Source organism: Citrus clementina, unplaced genomic scaffold (genome assembly GCF_000493195.1).
Source record: "Citrus clementina cultivar Clemenules unplaced genomic scaffold, Citrus_clementina_v1.0 scaffold_8, whole genome shotgun sequence".
Lineage (NCBI taxonomy): Eukaryota > Viridiplantae > Streptophyta > Magnoliopsida > Sapindales > Rutaceae > Citrus > Citrus x clementina.
In genome coordinates this window covers 21,036,079-21,056,789 of record NW_006262022.1, presented here as the reverse complement: position 1 = coordinate 21,056,789, position 20,711 = coordinate 21,036,079, and the positions used below count along the sequence as shown (strand labels likewise).

Sequence of the window (20,711 nt, the reverse complement as noted above, 5' to 3'; positions counted from 1 at the left end):
TCTGATGATTTTGATACGTATTATTTCCCGGGCTATGTATTAGTTTTCTGATAAAATATATCAACAACAACAGTCCTAAAATCAATGATTCTGTGCTGAAAGAAAACATGAATAGAATCATGAAATGCAGTCATCACCGTATGTTAAAACTATGCAAGTAGCAGATACATTCACAGTACGTGACCCCTATAGGCTACATGTCTACCTGATTACAGGACCCTTTTAAATTACGTGCAGAACAAAAACTCAAAAGGTCATGCAACAATAACAACATAACAACGAAAATTAACTGAAAATAATTCTTAAGCTTTGGACCGTTTTGCATCATAGGACGTGTAATTAGTCACAGCTTTAGTCCCTTCAGCGACGGCATGCTTCCCAAGCTCTCCAGGCAAAACCAGCTTCACTGCTCCCTGAATCTCCCTGGACGACATTGTCGTCCGGTGACAATGCTTAGAAAGCGTCGCTGCCTCGCCGGCAATCCTCTCAAACATGTCGTTCATTAGGTTGTTGATTACAGTCATTGCCTTGGACGATATCGCCATCCCGGGATGCACTTGCTTTAAAACCCTAAACACATACGTCTTGTACTCCTCTCCGGTACCCTCGTTTCTCTTCCTTCTCTTTCTCTTCTTGCTACCCGGCTTTTCATGGGCAGCCCTAGCTTCTTGTTGAGCTGTCTTTTGAGCTTCGTTGGGCTTCTCTTTCTCTTTATTTTTCGATTGTTCTGGAGGTTCTTCTTGTTCCGCGGAAGCAGCAACATCATGTTCTGGCTCTGGGGAAGTCTCAATGGATGTCTTTTTTTCTTCTTTCTTTGCTGGTGTTGCCGCTTCTGCTGCCACAGAACTCGAAGGCTCGGCCTCTGGCTCGGTCGGAGGCTCAGGCTCTTCTATTGGAACTTCAACTGTAGTGCGTTTCCCTTCTTCTTTGTCTTCAACGGTAATGGTCTTCGAAGGCAGTGTTTCTTCAGAATGAATAGCAATTTCTTGCTTTCCTTTCTTCTTCTCGTTAACTACAGAAACCTCAACGGTTTCTGTGACAACTTTCTTGGTCAGGACAACTCTTGCGGAACGCCTTGGAGGCATTTTTCCTTTTTTTTTCTCTTTGGTTTTGCCCTCGAATGTTTTATTCCCTCTCAGCAGACTGTTTTGAAAAAACAGGATAATGACAACCGTCGTTACTACTAGTTATTTGTTTTGTCTTATAACTGTCCATCAAAGTGTGTAGATGCTACCAGAGAGAGACACGTGGAGGACATGTGTCCAAAAGATAATCTCTTCTAGGATGGAATGGCAACGTGTGGTAAAAGTTAATGAGGTGAAAATTCCAGTGTGTTTCGCATCTTTGCTTGAGCCTGCAGGAAACAGAATTGAGATCATGGGCTCACTCGGGCTCCCAGTGGCAGTGGATCTGACAGAGCCCGAAATATTTGTCAATTTGTAAGGCTACGCCCTGCAAGCATCCCATGTACGTGTGTGCGCCAAGCAGAGTCTTCTCCTTACCATTTGATAAATAATCAGGCTATGTAAATAACACAATGCATCACTTGTACGTTGGTTCCTTCAAGGCAAGCTTCGTGATTGTCAAGTGCAAGAAGGATGTTAAACACTCCAATTTTCTTTATGCTGCTCAGCTTGAATACATAATACCAACTATATTTCTCTTGCTAACTCAAATCACGAAAGAAGGTTATAAATTACAGATTTAGATTTAATGTTGATCGAATTTTTGGACTGATTTTTGAGAAAGCTGGGATTTGTAATTATTGGATAAGAATATATATATGCACGCATGGTAGATTATTTTAGCACAATTAATATCAGCACGGATCTAAATGAATAAATAATATGTATGGTACGATGACATAGACCCTAGTGGGGATCACTCATTAAGGCTGCAGGCTTCCCAAGAAAATTTTAAACATGGGATCCCTCTAAAAGCAAGTCTTCTAATAACCGTCCGACCTATCTCTTAACGACAATTAAACTATATACATACTACTTTTTGAGAAGGCTGGATTTGATTGATGTTACTCCAATTGCCGATGTTTCGTTTTTTTTCGATTTGATATAGCATATTCATAACAGGAAAGAAAAGGATTGATGTAGATGCAGAAATAAATTAAGCACTTCTGATCAGAAATTAACAGATAGGAGTATTATTATTATTATCCAAGAAAATTATGTGTTATTCAGCAATATTACAGATGCAAAGTTTTCATTTATATATACACATTAAAACTGAAGATAAACAAATTAACTAGCTAGAAGTAATACTACAATAGTTGAGGGATTTCATAAGCTCTTACATCTCTTCTTGACAGCATGAGAACCAACCCTAAACAGCTCTGAGTTTGATCTGAAGAAGGACTCTACCTCCTCGCGCCCTGTAGCTTCAAAGAACAAAAACTCATGCATCTTTCTCTTGTGAAAGGACACCTGCACTTTCTTCCTCGGAGTTGTTGGGCAGCTTTGAATTTTTGGTATCTTGTGATCACTAGAAGTTGGTGTCTTGCAATCTTCATTAGTATAATCTTCTGACGCAGCTTGAATTTCTTCGCCAGCTTCTTCTTCTGTTTGAATCTTTGATGATGGTTTAAGCTTTGGTAGGTTAATTTGCTGAAACTTGAGATCTTTAGACATGGAGATTATGTTAATCATACAAGTGCTACTAGATTTAGAGAAGGTTGCTAAGGAGGAGGAGGCAAATGAGAGAATTTTAAGTGGGTGAGAAATTGACACAATTAATAATAGACTTCCTATTTTTACTGTTTTCTCTTATCTTCTTTGGAAAAATACGTCTACTCTCATTTGCACTTTTGTTTCTTATATATTCTCAATTTCTTTTTGACGGTGCCATTTTCCTAACAAATGACAGCAACAATATCTCATTACAGTCAAAGTCCAAGTTGACCACCTATATTTATGAATCTCATAAAATAATATTCAATTCCTATGAATTTGCTTTTCGACTGTTTATATATGACATCAACTCTTAATCTGTCATAACAAGTAAAACTTTAATAAACACTTTATTTTATTGTGGGTTATACCTTAAAACTAAACTAAAATAGGTTTATATAGGTTTATATCAGGCAAGTGGACATATCAACAATGCAACCGTTGTATATGAAACTTCCAAAGGTTTACTTACACCCGTCCCCAAATTTTTCATTGCTGAATTTTTGTTTACGATACATAATATATAATATCACAAAAATTTAGATGGTCAATTTAGAAAAAATATGGGAATGTAGCAGAAAATTTAACATTTTCGACAGAGACTAAATTTATACCATATAATTGTTGTACTGTTGTCATTCTCATAAGCAAATCAAGTAACTATTAATCTACTATATGTATGAAATGCATGTGACGGCAGAGTTCTCAAGCTCAAACATCCGAAGCAGTACGCAACTATAGTACATGAACTATATGTGAAGGCATGTGATGGCCAGTACTGATGGCAGAGCAGTGAATTACCGGTGGCTTCAGTTCAAATACAATTTGCCTTCCCAGTTATAACCTGAGCTACTGAGGTCTGAGCATATCTATATATTGGATTCAGTGGGTGGTAGTAGTAGTGGTCCTTGGTCCTTATCTTGATTCACAATTTCTAAATTCTCTTCCTTCATCAGCTGTCACTTCATACATATATTTATAGATATCTTTCTTGTCTTCATGCACACTCCATGCATAGGATACCATTTTGAACGTAGAATATTATTACCCTCTTGATATCGACATCTATACAACTATCCCTGGCCCCTATCATATATATGCTTGGCTATTTCTTCTCCACATGTTGCAATTGCACCGATCACTAATCACATTTTGGTACTTTTGTAATTTTGGCTCAACAAAAGGTTTATTTAGTCAATACAGGTTTGTTTGATTGGTGTCTTAATTAAGCAATTCATAGAATCATTTTAGATGATTAACTAGACCAATCAAATATTCGATATATATTGTGTGAGTTGTTGGATTAATTTGTTGAACCCGTCGGCTAAAATGAATGAAACCGTAGAAGCGTATACGCAACTATAGTGGGACCGATAGATCAACATTATTGAGATGCTCTAATTTTTAAGACATAATTATTGAAAAAAAAATTAATTATAAAATAAAGGTCAATAGTATTTAGTGAATATGATTTTTAAATAATAATTTTGATCAAAATAACAAAAGTATTATAAATTTTTCATCGTATAAGTATAGGATCAAATTAACTTAGTTTATAAGGTACAATAATTAATGTTTATTAAATGTTTTAGTATTATAGGTTCTAAACTACAATTATCCAAACCCAATATCGAACATGACAAACTTTTTAGGCTGATTTGGATAATCAAAATTTGATTATGAATTTTTATTTGATTTTGTAATTTCATTTCTCGCAGAGACTGTTGTAGCGAGCTGTTCAGCTTGTACGTGACATGCTAAAATAACATTTTATATGTCAAATGTTACATAAATATATACCAAATCTTTCCCATTTTGACTCGAGTGACCTATTACCAATTAAGCTCATTTGATTCATTGATTTTGAAGAAAGTGTGTATAAATGGTGCTTTGACAATCAGTGGGCAAGTGCAACCTGCACGGTGATAGAACTAGACTCATAGAAGTAGAATTAGACAGCCAAGTGGTGATGATAATTCGGTGTAGATTCAAACCATTACAATTACAAGGTAAAAGTCGTTATACTAATTTTTCTTTTGCTTAATTTATTATGTTTCTTCATTCTTCAATCGTTGATTTTGGGGGAAAAAAATGTGATTACACAAATGAAATAGAATGAGTAAATAACGCTATAATAATGAAAAAGATCTACTACTAGTTCTCGTGCTAAGGTTAAAAAATAGTGACATACGGAAATTGTGAGTGCCTAGGGTTCCTCACCATGCTAATTAGATGTCATTTTTCCCATTTCCATGCCTACATAGAGTAAGAAAAATAAATTATTTTTTATGGAATTAAAAAGGGAGTCAACGACTTCATCGAATCCCACAATGGGATATAAACTGAATGTGGTGAAAATTTTCATTAATGTGCTTATTTTTTATTTTTAGAAAATCAAATGGGTCGGGAGATAATGATTTATTTTGTTGGAACAAGATCCCATCAAATTGCATAAATTGAATATATTTTCATATATTTTAAATCAAATAGCGACTGTTCAAATTAACTGATGAATTGATTAAGCTTGATCTTTTACATTGTTTTCCCATTATCTTTCTCTCAATTAGAACGCCCTAATTACCCTTAAAATTATCTCTGCTTGGAGTTTTTTTCCCTTTTTTTTTTTCTTTTAAACAATCAGTGATTATATTGATGGGTTCAGATCGATATTCTTTTTACATGAAAAGTACATATATTAAATATAATATATATTGTCAACATAATTAGCCTAACTTTTATTTAACTAAGTCTCGCTACATTCTTGACCACAATTGCAATATTTTTCAACAACAATTCAGCCGCCAAATCGATACAATTTAATGTACAGATATCCCACGTGCTAGCCTACTTTAATTTATAATGAAAAATCGATTTTAAACAAGGAAATTGAATATTTGTATCCTAAAATATAGCTACAGTTATAAATTTGAACCAAGATAAAGAGAGAAATCAAAAGGCTCGAAATGGCATGACATTTTCATAAAGCTCACGAATTTGGCTATTACAGTTACCATCACATCTATGTTATCCACGTTTCATGAACCAAAAAACAATTAACATATTGATGAGCTGTTGGTGCTTTCTATATATAAAAGACGGTTCATGTGTACACATAACATTTACACCTAGCATTGTCCCAACTCCCAAACATTAACGCAGCATTATTGAACCCTTAAGTCAGCCCCAATTTCCAAAAGCAACAGCTTACATTACACCTAATTTTGCTTGTTTAAAGGGACAATATGCACTATTCTTTTAGGGCACATTGCATCCCACGTGGTAGCCTATGTAGACTGAGCTGGATATACATAATTTACAAGGCTTAAAGGGTTTAATTATAAGTTAAATTATTAATTAATTAATTTAGGTAACGAAGGGGGCTCTTTGAGGAATGCCTTTTCTTCTCCTTGAATTAGAATGAGTTGGAGGAGGCGTGCTTCTGTGCATGTCTTGTTGTCTTCCTTCACGCAATTCTTCTTTTTCCTTAGTTGGCAATCTTCTTTGCATTCCTTCCCTTTCTTGCGGTATTTCTTCCTCATTCTTGTTGCTTAAGACAAAACTTGCTTCCCCATTTTTCTTAATTCCTTCAAGCTAAATTCAAAATATATATATATATTAAACTGAATTAAAGCTAGCTTTCAAAACAATTAAGGATATGTTGGAATTTGGAAGAATTTTTTTCTCGATAATTAACAATAAATACTTATGGATAAAGCAATTTCAACATTCATATAGCCAATCTTCAGTACCGAAGTTGATCTACGGGTGCTGAATTATACACGGCGTTGACAATATGGCACTGAACATTACTACTAGCAATGTTCAAGAGTCATCTTTCGTGCTACATTCATGTGATAAATTTTAATTAGCATTAGCAATCTAGCGCCCAAATAGCTACTAATAACTATGTTCAAATAAATTTTCTGCCTTGAAGTTGAAATGTGGATGGTTAGCGATTTATTGCCAAAATTGCTACTAATAATCATATAAAAGTAAATATCATATGTAGACATCCATATGTTGAATTCCAAACAGCGTAAGTAATTTTGGCGCGCAAATCGTTGCTAATAATGATATACAAATAAGTCTTTCCTACGGATTTCCACGCATTGATTGTAAATGGCATTATCAATTTGGTGCCTAAACTACTATCCATATACAAAAAAGCACTTTATAAATTAAGGATGTCTGCAATGAATAATTTTAACTAAGACTTGAAACACATTTAAGATAAACACCTAACTTATCAATAAGTACTTCTTCAAAGAGCACTTTCAAAACATATTTGTTAGTCTAATTTGGTCTATATCAACCGAACGTCACAAACAAATTAATATATGTTTCATCATTTAAGAATTATATATATTAAATAAGAATTCTAAAATGGCAAGTCTTAATCACAATATATTGTCACCGACAATAACAATGTGATGGAATATTAATTGATATTAGAAAATGAAGGAATGATAATAATAAAAATTTGAGCAAGAAGGAAGAAGGATGAGAGAAAGAGACAAGCTGGCGGCTAACCTTACATCCCAAAGAACAGAAACGAAATGGGTCCAAAAGACTTCTTCCACAGATTTCACAAAGATGTGAAACCCCTTTACCGACCGGACCCTTCGGCTGCGGCCTCTCATTCAAGAATAGAACTCTTGCACTGTTTATCACATACGTCTGCACTTCACTTATGTCCAATACCTTTTGTATCTCTGCAACCCTAACCACATTGTGATACGACGACCGTCTGATCTGTAAACATAATGTAAAGTAATCATTAAAACACAATTGAATTGAATGATCATGTGCATATATGCACACATAGATATAGATATATATATATATATATACCCACTTGAATAACGGGGTGATCTTTGTGTCTAGAAGATCGGCAGTAAAAGCAAAAGGCACCGCTCATGCAATCAAGACAGTACATATTGCACTCGTTTCGAGGTGAATCATTATGCCTGGGGCAAATGGTGAAGAATGATGTTGACAATAATGATTCTAGCCATGGTGGTACCAACATTGTGCTACTGTTTATCTGTTTGGACACCAAGAAAATAAAAACAAGAATTAGAACAAAGGTTAGGAGTTTACGATGAGTCAACAACTAATAAAATGAACAAAAATGAGGGAATGCTAATGAAGAAAGCTGAGCTTGCATTACCATAAACAAAGTAAAGGTAGTAATAATGAATTAATAAAATGCGAAATGGGTTTTGAATTTTAGAGAAAACGTTGCTGCGAAAACATAAGATTCATCAACAAAACAGTGAAGACGACACAAAGAATATGTGCTAAAATATCAAGAGGGGTGTGAGATGTAACGGCTGAGATGAGGTATTGGTTAGGTTAAAGTGGCTTTTGGGCCGTCGGATCGGGGAAAGGGGGCCGAAGAATAAAGAGAGAGAGAGAGAGAGAGAGAGAGAGAGGAGAGTGTTTGGAGCTTACGCAATGCTTTAATCTTGGGTTCTTTGTTTGCGTCTCTCGGTAAGAAGGGCACAAAGTCGGCAAATTAATTAGGTTACGTTTTGGGATTAGATTAAGTCTTTTACAATAAGTTAAAATATCATTCTATACAAGTTAAAACACATTCTATACAAGGAGAGTCTCATAAAAACAACAAGGAGAAATACAAATAAATTGAATTAAATTAAAATTATATTTAAATACCCACGTGTGACAATTACTCCACATGCAAAGTGCTAGAGTGGAACTTTTATTACACGAGTTAATTGCCGTTTCATGCGGGATTTTGATTTTTTTTTTAGTTGATGTATAAATTAACCTAGAATATATTTTTTTAATTGAATTGCTAAAATAAATTTGATAGGTTAGTCATTAGGGTTGGCAATGGGACGGGATGGGATGAGATTTACCAATCCCAATCCCAATCCCAATCCCATCCCATATATGCAAATGGAATGAAAAAACGTTCCAGTCCCGTTCTTATATTTGTTTTGGGACAAAAATATGTCTCAATCCCGTCCCAAAAGAGATGAGATCATGTGGGATCCCATCCCAAAAGAGATGGGATCCTGTGGGATCCCGTCCCAATTGGAAAAATTTCCATTCTTAATCGGTAATGAGACGGGATGAGAAGGAATTTGTCAATCCCACTCCCGTCACGCATATGCAATTGGGATAAAAAAAAAATGTCTCACTCCCATCCCTAAATTTTTTTATAGGACAAAAATATGCTTCAATCCCATCCTAAAAGGAATGGGATCCCGCAGAATCTCATCCCATCAGAAAAAATTGTCATCCCTATTAGTGATGCTCAAATTCCTAATTCATTTTATTGAACAATTACATTTTATCTTTTGCTGGTAAAAGTGTTAAAACATTTAATATGTTTAATTGTGATAAATTAGGTAAGACTATTTATATGATACATTTTTTCTGTTTCCCAAGACTTACCATGTATCATTGCATTTAATTTTTTTTTTTAACATTAGAAGAAATAAACAAGTAATTAGATAAAAAGAGAGATTATGAAAAATAATTCTGCTAATTAAACATAGCGAATTGAAAAGCGAATTAAATTTTTCTATTTCCTAAGACTTGCCATGTATGATTGCATTTAATTTTCTTTTTAACATTAGAAGAAATAAACAAGTAACTAGATAAAAAGAAAGATTATGAAAAATATTTCTGCTAAATTAAACATAGCAAATTGAAAAACGAATTAAACACCACGAATTAACCTAATCTAAAATCAACTGTAGGACATGGACTTCTAATGTAGCATAATCCTTTTTTTCTTTTCTTTTTTTTGGTGTTTTAGGGACGCTTTGACCAATTGCTTTGTTGCGTTTCCTTGACAACATAAATTAATAATATTTAGCATCTTGAAAGGACATATTTAACAGTATAACTTTGAAATAATCTAGCAAATTTACGAAGTAGATTATGTCTTTGAAAAAGAAAATGTCAATACATCCAAGTAGATAGTGGCCAAACTTAGTAAAAATTGTCTACTTTTTTTGCACCCACAGAAAAAGTAGACAATTTTTACTAAGTAGGGCAGGTTCTGTAAGAAATAACATCGCATTTCTTTTGATTGCATGTAAACTAACTATGAACTACAAAAATTAAATAAATAAATAAAAACCCATCGCATTTCTTTTGATCATTAAATATTATATATACACACATAAATTCATCCCAGTGTAAACACAGTGTACATCACATGCATATTGTCGGTAGTGGCCAACCTGAAAAGTGCATCTTTGAAATAGTCCAATAACAAAATACATTATACTTTTAAAACAGGAAGCTTCAATACATCTGAGTAGATATTGGCCAAACTTAGGAAATTTGGTCCGATCTTTTTCTTTTTTTTTAACTTTTAGTAGATTGTTTTATTAATAGAGATTCTCTTCATTAAATCATATATTTTTTTGTATCTTTGTAACTATAGTAAGCATAGATTCTTCTCTTTTAAATTTCATTACTTGATACAATAGATGTTCTTTGTTACACAACGATTGTACTTTTGCAAATAGCAAAGTTAATGCAATGGTGAGGTAATTGCTTCTCATTAACTAACATGAGTCTAATTTCATAGTTTTCATGTCTATGCATGGCACAATCTATAAACAATCCCAATTGTAACGAGTTAAAAACCAGATACAATTTTAAGTCCGCTGTTAAGAAATGTCAAATTCAAGATCCTTCGATAATTTTTATATTAGAAACCAAGTTTCAACAGTGTTGAAGACAAAGAAAGTCATTCAGTGCCGAAAGAAAATAATACTATCATTCATTCAAAGATTTCTAAAAGCAACAACAACTGCAATATTTTAATGGTTGAAAGTTAGTTGAAATTCTCTCTATTTTTTCTTGGGTATTGGGTTCTCATTTAGCTTGAGGAGCAACTTACAATTTGGACATGAATTTAGAATATTTCGCAAAACTAGTCTCTTAACGACTAATTTGTTTGGAATTTTCGACCATACCTTTTCAAAATTCACTTGCTATCGAATTTATGAATGTTACCTCACATGTATCTAAATTAGTGTCGTATGTGCCAAAATGTTATTTGCTAAGTTCTATTTATAAAGATTGGTTGATAAATTATCGAATGAGTCTTAATCAATTATATATTGTTGTAGTTGTTCGAAAATAATAAATTTATTGTGGAATTTTCGATTTCCCACGACTTAAAGAAAGTTCAAATGTTATGAAACGCTCGAACATTACCTGCATTGGACAAATGTCATTTCTTGGTTGAATTATATCATGAAAATTGGCTAAATTGTAAAGAAAATTTCCTCTCTTTTTTCCTTAGCTTGTACCGTTTAGCCTCTCTAGCTTTTCTAATTTACTCTTTCTATATTATTTTTATGTATATTATCAACGTCAAAACACAAATAAACATTTTTAATGATATGGTATGAATGGTATCGTTATCCTCTCTTAGCATAAGATGCTAAGCTACTTTGCCGCATTTTATTGCACTTCCTCGAGGCCCATCATGTGCAGCAATCTATGGCTAAGGCCCATGGTTCTGGCCCAGCAATTGGTTTGTTGATATAACACAGTAACAAATGTGTCAGGCGTACAGTCGATAAATAAAGAGTTACAGAATATTTTTTTTTTTGTTGATAAAATACGTCTAATTTCATGCATAATTCTGCAAATTTGAATATGCAATATTTTCAATTAATTTTTTTATTCAAATTAATTATCTGCATTCAAAGATTTAATTGAAATATTTGAGTTTGTTTTAAAAAATAAACGAGAGATCTCATTTTGAAGCATTATGATACAGCACGGTTTGATTTAAGTATACTGTGTGCCCCGGCAAGTAGGTCCAGAACTTTCATTAACAGATAATAAATAGTGACGGCAAATTGCAGACACAAAATTGCAAAAATCATGCATGCACGCTTCATTGCTTCGCTGTTGTGGTATCACAACAATTATTGGTCCAATAGCATACGCAATCTGTTTGTGGAGCACAAAATTTTATTAAACGTTTATTCTTCACTTTATCGATCATTAGGTTCAAGTGTTATGTCTAATATACATATTAGAATTAGATGTACAAACAATAATGTGATCTGTAAGTTGTATATGATGGAGATATTCGAACTTGAGGGTAACATATTGGACTTTCGATTCGATTTTAATAGGAATATGGAATCAACAATTTTCATTAACAAAATAAAATGCAATAATATATCTTAACCAAATTTCTAATGCAGCAAGTACCTAAATTTGCCGGCATTAATTAAGTTAGTGAGTCTTCAGCGTAATTTTCTTCTAATATATTCAGTAAGATCTACCTATATATAGCCATATTTTAGCTACAATATAGTCATATTATATCTACAAAAATTAATGTTTTGACTTAGTTATCATTGGCAAAAGTGATATAAAGTTAAAATATGGATTACACTAATAATTAATTGAAGGAACATGTCAAATCTAATATATAGATATTTTTTTTTTGTCTGAACTATGAAGTGGTCCTAAGTTGGCCCAACTGTGGGAGGCACCTTTAAGCATGTATCACAACTCAGACTAATCTCTACTCGCACCGGGTCGGCCCGTAAAGGGTAAAGTGCTGGGCAAAGGGGTGACTCCATACGAGAGCGGGGTTTGAACTCCTGACATCTCTTAAGGAGTGAGAGTGCCGAACCACTCACACAAACCAACTTTGATTATCTAATATATAGATATTGATAAAAGAGATAGACACGGTTTTAAAAAATTCCGTTAATGTAGTGTTATGCAAAGTCATCTTAAAAATTAAAATGTCTGCATTCTATTTAATGTTTTTCTCTCAATACAGTTCCTTAAATATTATATGTTGTATAAACCATTGTCCCATACAACTTTAAAAAAAAATATTTTGTTCCATCATGAAATTCTAATGCAATATAGCATATATATTTTTGGAATATATACATAATTATTATTACGTGGAGGCAAGTTTCTTAAGATTGATTTTTTTTAAAAAAATTACAACTTATTATAATATAGAATTTATTCTTACTTATAACTGTCTCAAAATAGAAACATAATTATAAAGAATTATGTAGAGATTATTCCTTAATGGAATATCATTATGGAGAAAATTTACCGTAGCTCAAAATCCAAATAAATATTTTTAATATATCTAGGGTCGTGACCATATATTAAGGGCGACCTGCTCCAATTATAAAAAGTTTTTAATTTAATGAGCATGTGCTGGCAAAATCTTGCAAATGAAGGCACCTAGTCGAAAATGATGGGACATAAAAGTTCGCGCGCCCACATCACATGTGATTGGTGTTTTCACTTTTTAAGCTCCTGATTATTGAAGAATCTTGCTATGCTTTCATAATTTTTTTTTTTTGTAGTTATTGAAGTTGTTTGGTTGGAAAGAAAGTGAGGAGAAACTTAATAATTAAATATTCTTTCAAGTTTTTTTTTTTTTTAATTGGCCCGGCCGGGGGAGATAGCGTATACGTCTCGTTACTTAAGTAGCATGCACGCTACTTGGTTGTCATTGTTTGACTACTACACTTACTGTTCATCGTCAAGAAGTTCTACTGGTTATTTTGAAGAGAATATTGATACATCAACCCCACTCACTCTTGTTGAAAAATCTGAAGTTTAGGGTTATATTATTATTTCAAATTTTCTCTCGTCACTTTTTCTAATAGAAGATAGTGAGAGATTAATTGTTGCATCAAACAGCTGGTGATTGCATTTATGATATTTTGAAAATGGATGCACGAGTGACAACTTTCTTGATAAAAGTTTTGATACGTGACTTTGATTAATTGCTTGATATTGTAGGTATACATAGAATATATATATATATATATATGTGTGTGTGTCAATTATGGTTTTACCACGTGGTTGTCATTTTCTAATTTAAGATTAGAATTCACTGTTTTTCTTGCCGATGCTCGGAGACAAACCTTATAGGTACAAAATTTGATTGCATTTGCATTATTGGACTTTTGTTAATGGGTATCACTGTTTTCAGATAATGGTATCTTTTTTTCTGGGACATTCCTTATTAGGAGAAATAATTATCAAAAGTGGGTGCACATTAAACCTAATCACTTCACTGAAGACAAAAATTGCAATTATGATCTCTTTCACCTTTAATCTTTTTTAGGATTGAATCACATTGGTTTCACGCGTTCACTTGATGTTTCTCCTCCATTAGGGTTTTATTATTATTTTTTAATTATGGGCCATTGAAAGAAAAAAAAAACTATATATTAAAATTGTTTTTACCAAAAATGAAAAAAAAAAAGAGTAACTTACCGTAGAGGGAAATTAATATTGATATTGAGAATGATATATTTGTGTCAATTTCACGTGATTAGTATTGAGCCGTCTACTTACGTGGGATGGTCAATATTTTTCAATTGTGCAGTCAAAGAAAAGTTATAAAGAAAGATAAACTAAATCTCATGTTCGCTTATAAAATCTTTTATTATAAATATGCACATGAAATAAGATCTTTAAAATTTTGATACTATTTCTTTAAAATTTAACAACCTCTCAAAATTTAGAGATTGTTAAAATCAAGATTATATATTAAGATGAGTAAAACCCAATTTTATATTTTAACCCATCATTGAGAAGATTCGAATCCAAAATCCAAAACGATCAAAAGATTCTGAATTCAAAAAATCAGTTAAATAAATCTACTTAAAAAGTATTGAGTCACGCCCCTCAGGGGGAAATATATATTTTATTTTCTTAGAATTTTTTTATGTATTAATTAATTTGATAACACATATTAGATGAGAAGAGAGATCAAAGGGTGTCTCAGAGATAACTGTTACCAATTTACCCATTTCCTCTCTGAAAAAGTAATGAAAAAATAATCCAAAATCTCCACTATTCAAGGGATCCTCCATGAGAAATTCAACAGCGGCAAGATTTGATTGGTTCCCAAAATATCCCCCATAACCCCTCACAGCCTCAGAAAACAAAAACACAAACAAATGCACTCATTCAACATAAAAAAATAAAATAAAAATAAATACTGTTGTGTGCAAGACTTTCAGAAGAGAGTAACACTTTTGACTAGTTGTGTGTTTCTGTTATGTCATTCTCTTTACTGCAAAAACAAAACTATGTATCTTCATGTAAGCAATTCATACAAACCGCAGCCCAACTCTTTTTTATCAATTTTTTTTTTTTCAATTAACCTATGCTCTGAAAACATAAAACAAATTGCAGAATCAGACACCTTGTAAAACAAGCCTGTAGCAATAGCTCTACATGTTTTGTTTTCTCTTTTTAACCTATTCTTGTAATATATATATTGGCAGATAAAAAATCATTTGGTATATTGATATTATCATATTTTTAATTCATATAAAGTAAGGAAAAGACAATACTGTATAAAAATACAAATCTTCTTGTTTTGATTCTTTATACAAATCTAGTATGCTTTTACCTTAAATTAGCTGTAGAAGTTTCCACTTTTTTGTTATATCTGTTACGGACAGAAACAAAGACCACTTTTTCAATCAACCCTCCAATGATATTTATTTTTATACATTTATATATAAGGCTATTGGTGTCTTGTATTTTCATTTTCACTTATTGAAATGGAGAAGCTTTGTGTCTTTGTAGCGACTCTACTGTTCCTTGTTTCTCTTCTTTTTAATGGAGGAGCAGCAGCTAGAGCTCTGAGTAAAAACCAGGATGCCTCAGAAGAGTGGGGGTATGTTGAAGTTAGGCCAAGTAAGTTTTTAGAATTGTTCTTTTTGATTTTTGTTTATTTTACTTCAATTTTTTTTTTCCTTGGTTCTTTTAATTTTCAAGATTGCTTAAATATATGCAGAAGCACACATGTTTTGGTGGCTATATAAAAGTCCATACAGAATTGAAAATCCCTCAAAGCCATGGCCTATCATTCTTTGGTTGCAAGGTGGCCCTGTGAGTACTAATCAACAATCTCAAATGTTAAACCACATAATGTTCCGCCCTTTTAAAAAAAAAAAAACCCAGAAATTATGAATTAATATTGAATATTAATGCATCTGAAACAGGGTGCTTCAGGAGTTGGGATTGGGAATTTTGAAGAGGTTGGGCCATTTGACACTTATTTGAAGCCAAGGAATTCAACATGGTTGAAGAAAGCTGACCTATTATTTGTTGTATGGTTAAAACTAAAGCTTAGTTTGAGCTTAAAGAGTATTGAATTTTGTAAAAAATTTACTGGTTTTTGATATTTTAATGTATGCATTTGTTCTTAATGTGTGATACAGGACAATCCTGTGGGAACAGGATACAGCTATGCTGAGGATAATAGCTCGTTTGTGAAAAACGATGTTGAGGCAGCAAATGATTTAACTACATTGCTAATGGAGTTATTTAACAAGAATGAAATTCTGCAAAAGAGTCCTCTGTTTATTGTGGCAGAGTCTTATGGAGGCAAATTTGCTGCAACTCTCGGACTGGCAGCCGTTAAAGCCATTGAAGCTGGAAAGTTAAAGCTCAAACTTGGAGGTAATTTAATTTATTGTCAAATCACAAAAGCAAAAATAAATACGCAAATAGATTATCAATATATTTGTTCCTCACTTTTATGCAGGAGTTGCCTTGGGAGATAGTTGGATCTCACCAGAGGATTTTGTGGTAAATATTGAAATGTTTTATATCGAAATAAATAAAATTATAATATGAAGAGCGTGCATTTGGATTATTAATTATTAAGTGAAATATATACACATATATGCAGTTTTCGTGGGGGCCTCTACTTAAAGATGTGTCAAGGCTTGATACCAATGGCTTCGCAAAATCAAATCAAATAGCTCAAAAGATTAAGCAGCAGCTTGAAGCTGGTGAATTTGTTGGTGCCACAGACTCATGGGCGCAACTTGAGAGTGTGATTAGTCAAAACAGCAACGCTGTGGTAATTGCATTAATTGTTTCACACATTTTTTCTTTTTTCTTTTTTGGTTCAAGTAAATGTTGGATTATTTTGTTTTTACATGTTGAATTAATCGTGCAGGATTTTTACAATTTTCTACTGGATTCGGGCATGGACCCGGTGTCTTTAACAGCATCAACATTAGCAGTAGGAGCTTCAATGAGAAAATACTCAAGATATCTCAGTGCCCATAAATCTTCCACCCCTGATGGTGATGGTGATGTTGGTAGCTTGATGAATGGTGTTATAAAAAAGAAGCTCAAGATTATCCCAGAAAACATTACGTGCGTCTTATTAAATTTCTCCCAAAAAATTATATATAATTCATTGAATGATTTGTAAATTTTAATCCATGATTGCAAGTACAAATTTTGTGTGTTCTTCAGATGGGGAGGACAATCAGACTCTGTTTTCACAGAGCTTTCTGGTGACTTTATGAGGCCAAGGATTAGTGAGGTATGAGGGGTTCAGCCTCTTGCTACAGAAGCTGTTATCATTAATGAATGCCCTTTTTTTTTTTTTGATTTCTCGGCCACCAACAGAGATGTTGAAATTTCAACCAGAACTTCTTTGTTGTTTTTCATTAAACAACAGCATTCCAAATATCTTTTTCAGGTTTTTTTTTTCCTTTGTTTTTATTGTTTCTTCACATCCTTGGCAAATCACGGCGCATGCTTCTTTGAATTCTTTTAAGTTGCTTCCAAAGAAAGTGATTATCTTTTTCAAACAAGATGATTATGGTGTCTGATTGAATATTCTCATCTCTGTTTCCTCTTATAGGTTGATGAGCTACTTGCCAAGGGAGTGAATGTGACTGTGTATAATGGGCAAGTAAGATTCAATCTTTTCAACGTTTTCCCACATTAAATTGATTGTGAATAGGCAAATATAAAATTGGTTGGACTCCATTTGGACCACCCACTTTATCCTCTCTCTCTCTATATATATATATATATTGTAAATTTTGTGTGTGGACTCTACAAGGTCAATTCTTTGTATTCAGGGTTGTTAAAATATAGCATTTTATTATACAGTCAATATCTCCAAAATTGACAATTTTTTTATCTCTTTTATACAATGCGAACATTTATATTAAAAAAGAACTATACATATATATTTTTATTTTTCTGAAAAAGCCTTGCTTGGGTGATGTATTGTGTAGCTTGATGTTATTTGTTCAACAAAGGGAACTGAAGCATGGATTGAGAAGCTAAAGTAAGCTACTCTTAATTGGATATATTTTTGTAAATTGCTGTACGAACATTTTATATGGGATTTTAATTTGTAAATTTAAAAAAAAAAAAAAAATTTATCAGGTGGGACGGGCTTCAGAAATTTCTGAGCACTGAGAGGACTCCATTATTCTGCGGGAATGACAAAATTACAAAAGGGTTCAAAAAGTCATACAAAAATTTGCATTTTTATTGGATTCTTGGAGCTGGCCACTTTGTAAGTCATCAAAACTTAGAACAACTCTTTACAAGAAAATTGATTTAAAAATCTAGTTGTCATTTCATGATTCCAACTACCAAAACCATCACTCTCATCCTTAAGATCATCATAACACCATCATTACAGTCAAAATTGTCTGCATCTATGGTCAATACAATTTTTGGAAATAAAGTTTTCTGTGTTTTTTTTTTATTATTAAGAAAAAAATAAATGTAAAGAAGATTAGGAACTACTCTTAACAAATTCCTTCCAAACTTAAATAAGAAACGAAGTTCACATTAATGAAAACTTTATAATACCCATAACTCTTTTTTTTTTAGAAAAAAAATTAATTAACTATTTTTGTTAATGATTCAAATTTGCAAAAATTTCTACAAGTAGACATTCCAATTGCTAAAAATCGGATTGAAACAAATACAATGGTACGAAGAAAGTATGTTAGGTACAAGGTTTATTAAGTCCCTGTGGGTCTATAATCTAATAATTTGAGCATGTGGGGACGAAATGTATGCACAAATATTACAATTTTTTTTTGGTTGCACATAAAAATAGGGTAAAAGCCTATTTAATCCTTATATTTTAAGATTAGTATCCATTTAGTCACTATATTTTAAAAAATACCTCAAACATCCATGCCGTTAAAGTATTGATACCCCTACTATTACTTTTTATTTCTTTTGGCTTACTTTTACAATATTACCCTTTAATAATAATTTTTTGTTTGGACATTAATCAAAATAAAATAACTAAATTACCAATTTAACCCTAAAAAATAAAAAAATATATATTAATTTTAATTGTCAAAAATTGTATGCAAACTACCAAGTGTGCAAACGGTGCTTGCAAAAAAATTAATATAATTTTATTTTTATTTTTTAGGGTTAAATTAGTAATTTAATTATTTTCTTTTTATTAATGTCCAAAAAAAATTATAAAAGGGTAATATTGTAAAAATAAGCTAAAAGAAATGAAAAGTAACGGTAAGGATATCAATACTTTAACAGCAGAGATATTTCGAGGTATTTTTAAAAATACAAGAACTAAATGAACACTAATCTTAAAATACATGGACTAAATAGGATTTTACCCCATAAAAATATCATACAACTTGCATCAAGAGATCGAATATAGTTATAACTACAATAGTGAAGTGGCTTAAAAGCATGAATTAGCAACAAATAATAATAATAATAATAATAATAATTAAGTGGCTTAAAAGCTTGTCAAATCTGGTAACCCGTGCAAGCTTTCTTTGGAGAAGCAAAAGATGTTTGCTAATTTAATTTTTTTTTTCTTTTCCCCTAAGCCAAAGGTTTAGCTTAAGTTGTAAAACTATAACCTTCCTAAAATCAAAGTCTTAAACCTAATTCAATAAAAAGAATTGATGAAATTTGATATTCCTCTTACATACTACATTAAATATAATATATAGATTCCACATCATTTTACTACACAAAAATCTGATGGTCAACAACGAACAATCAAAGGGTGTAACCAAATTTGTAACTTTTTCAAAAGAGTGAAAGCCAATGAAATATACAATGCCTGAATTGTAGATATGCTCCCATTTAATAATAAGAATTTGATTTAGTATGCACAGTTTGCATATCTTATAATATGGGATTGTTTGTATGTGTGGTGGCTCTCATTGAGAGGAGTTTTATTGTGGGTTATAGTCTCAAATGAGAACGCACCATGTGTGTAGTCGTGTGCGATTAAAGTGCGCGCGTACTGCATGCATTAGGTTAGGCCCCTTTAATAATATACATATAGGATTTATAAATAAACGAGTAATAATCAATTAAATTATTTTGATACTTTTTTTTTATATGAAATTATTCTGACACTTTTTTTTTTGGATAGAAAAATTATTGTGATACTTGGTCAGGGAAAAGGGGTAAAGGTGGACAGTGGGGTTGAAGCATTTAATGCTGAAAGTACTTGTCGAAAGTCGAAACTGACGGACTTTTCTGACTTGGAAAATCTTACTGTGTTCTCACATGAAATTCTGATTTTGTTATTATTATTACTATTATTTTGCTTGTTTCTGCGAATTATACTGTGCATTGCATGGACATGAAATATAATGTTAATTTAATTGTTTGATTAAGCAGGTGCCAGTAGACCAGCCCTGTATTGCATTAAACATGTTGGCTGCAATGACAGACTCACCAGCTTCTGCTAGAAAAGCAAAGCTGTGATAAGTTGACATTATTGTTGCATGCAATAAGCAAAACATGGAAGAACCGCAAGATACAGAGATTAATTACAGAGTCTGAGCTTACACGAAAAGTAGTGATTTGATGATTAATCCTTAATAATAACTCGAGGAGGGGCAGAAGAAGAAATACAGCAATAAAAGATAGAGAAAGGTGACATAGCATTGCCGATGGGGGAGTTCGGAACCTTGCAATTTATTGTTACGAGTGATTTTACACACAAACTCAATAATGTGTTACATTTCATTGAATTTGTAAAGGGAAAGTCCTTGAAGAATGGAATTTCTTTTGATCCCCGATACCAAAACTCAGAAGATGAAAAACAAGTGATTATTGATACTTGATAGTTTTGGAATTTTATAGGATCCCGATTATGCATTTATTTACTTATTTTTTAATAGATCCTCTCAAAGTCTAAAGCTCCCATCTGAACAGCTCGCATCTGAACCTTCA

At 32.4% G+C, this 20,711-nt stretch overlaps 3 protein-coding genes and 1 pseudogene across 3 annotated transcripts; 1 reads left to right on the top strand and 3 right to left on the bottom strand.

Moving 5' to 3' along the window:
* Positions 1 to 24: 24 nt before the first annotated feature.
* LOC18034391 lies at positions 25 to 1,444 on the bottom strand (annotated as a pseudogene).
* Positions 1,445 to 2,294: 850 nt separating this feature from the next.
* On the bottom strand, positions 2,295 to 2,642 carry LOC18034125 (cyclin-dependent protein kinase inhibitor SMR2). Its single transcript, XM_006424360.2, has one exon. The coding sequence runs from the start codon at positions 2,640 to 2,642 to the stop codon at positions 2,295 to 2,297; it is 348 nt and encodes a 115-aa protein (XP_006424423.2).
* Positions 2,643 to 5,643: 3,001 nt separating this feature from the next.
* Positions 5,644 to 7,897, bottom strand: LOC18034300 (uncharacterized protein At3g50808). Its single transcript, XM_024179255.1, has 5 exons — positions 7,852 to 7,897; positions 7,537 to 7,725; positions 7,212 to 7,433; positions 6,246 to 6,272; positions 5,644 to 6,164 (listed from the first exon to the last, which is right to left on the bottom strand). Exons 1-5 carry the CDS (start codon positions 7,852 to 7,854, stop codon positions 6,045 to 6,047), a joined length of 561 nt encoding a protein of 186 aa, XP_024035023.1. The 5' UTR covers positions 7,855 to 7,897; the 3' UTR covers positions 5,644 to 6,044.
* A 7,330-nt stretch (positions 7,898 to 15,227) lies between these two features.
* LOC18035170 (serine carboxypeptidase-like 51) lies at positions 15,228 to 20,623 on the top strand. The gene is made up of 12 exons (XM_006424358.2): positions 15,228 to 15,395; positions 15,496 to 15,590; positions 15,704 to 15,811; positions 15,923 to 16,163; positions 16,249 to 16,292; positions 16,396 to 16,569; positions 16,669 to 16,871; positions 16,974 to 17,043; positions 17,368 to 17,418; positions 17,750 to 17,802; positions 17,904 to 18,036; positions 20,154 to 20,623. The coding sequence occupies exons 1-12, from the start codon at positions 15,260 to 15,262 to the stop codon at positions 20,238 to 20,240; spliced, it is 1,395 nt and encodes a 464-aa protein (XP_006424421.1). The 5' UTR covers positions 15,228 to 15,259; the 3' UTR covers positions 20,241 to 20,623.
* The last annotated feature ends 88 nt before the right edge of the window (positions 20,624 to 20,711 follow it).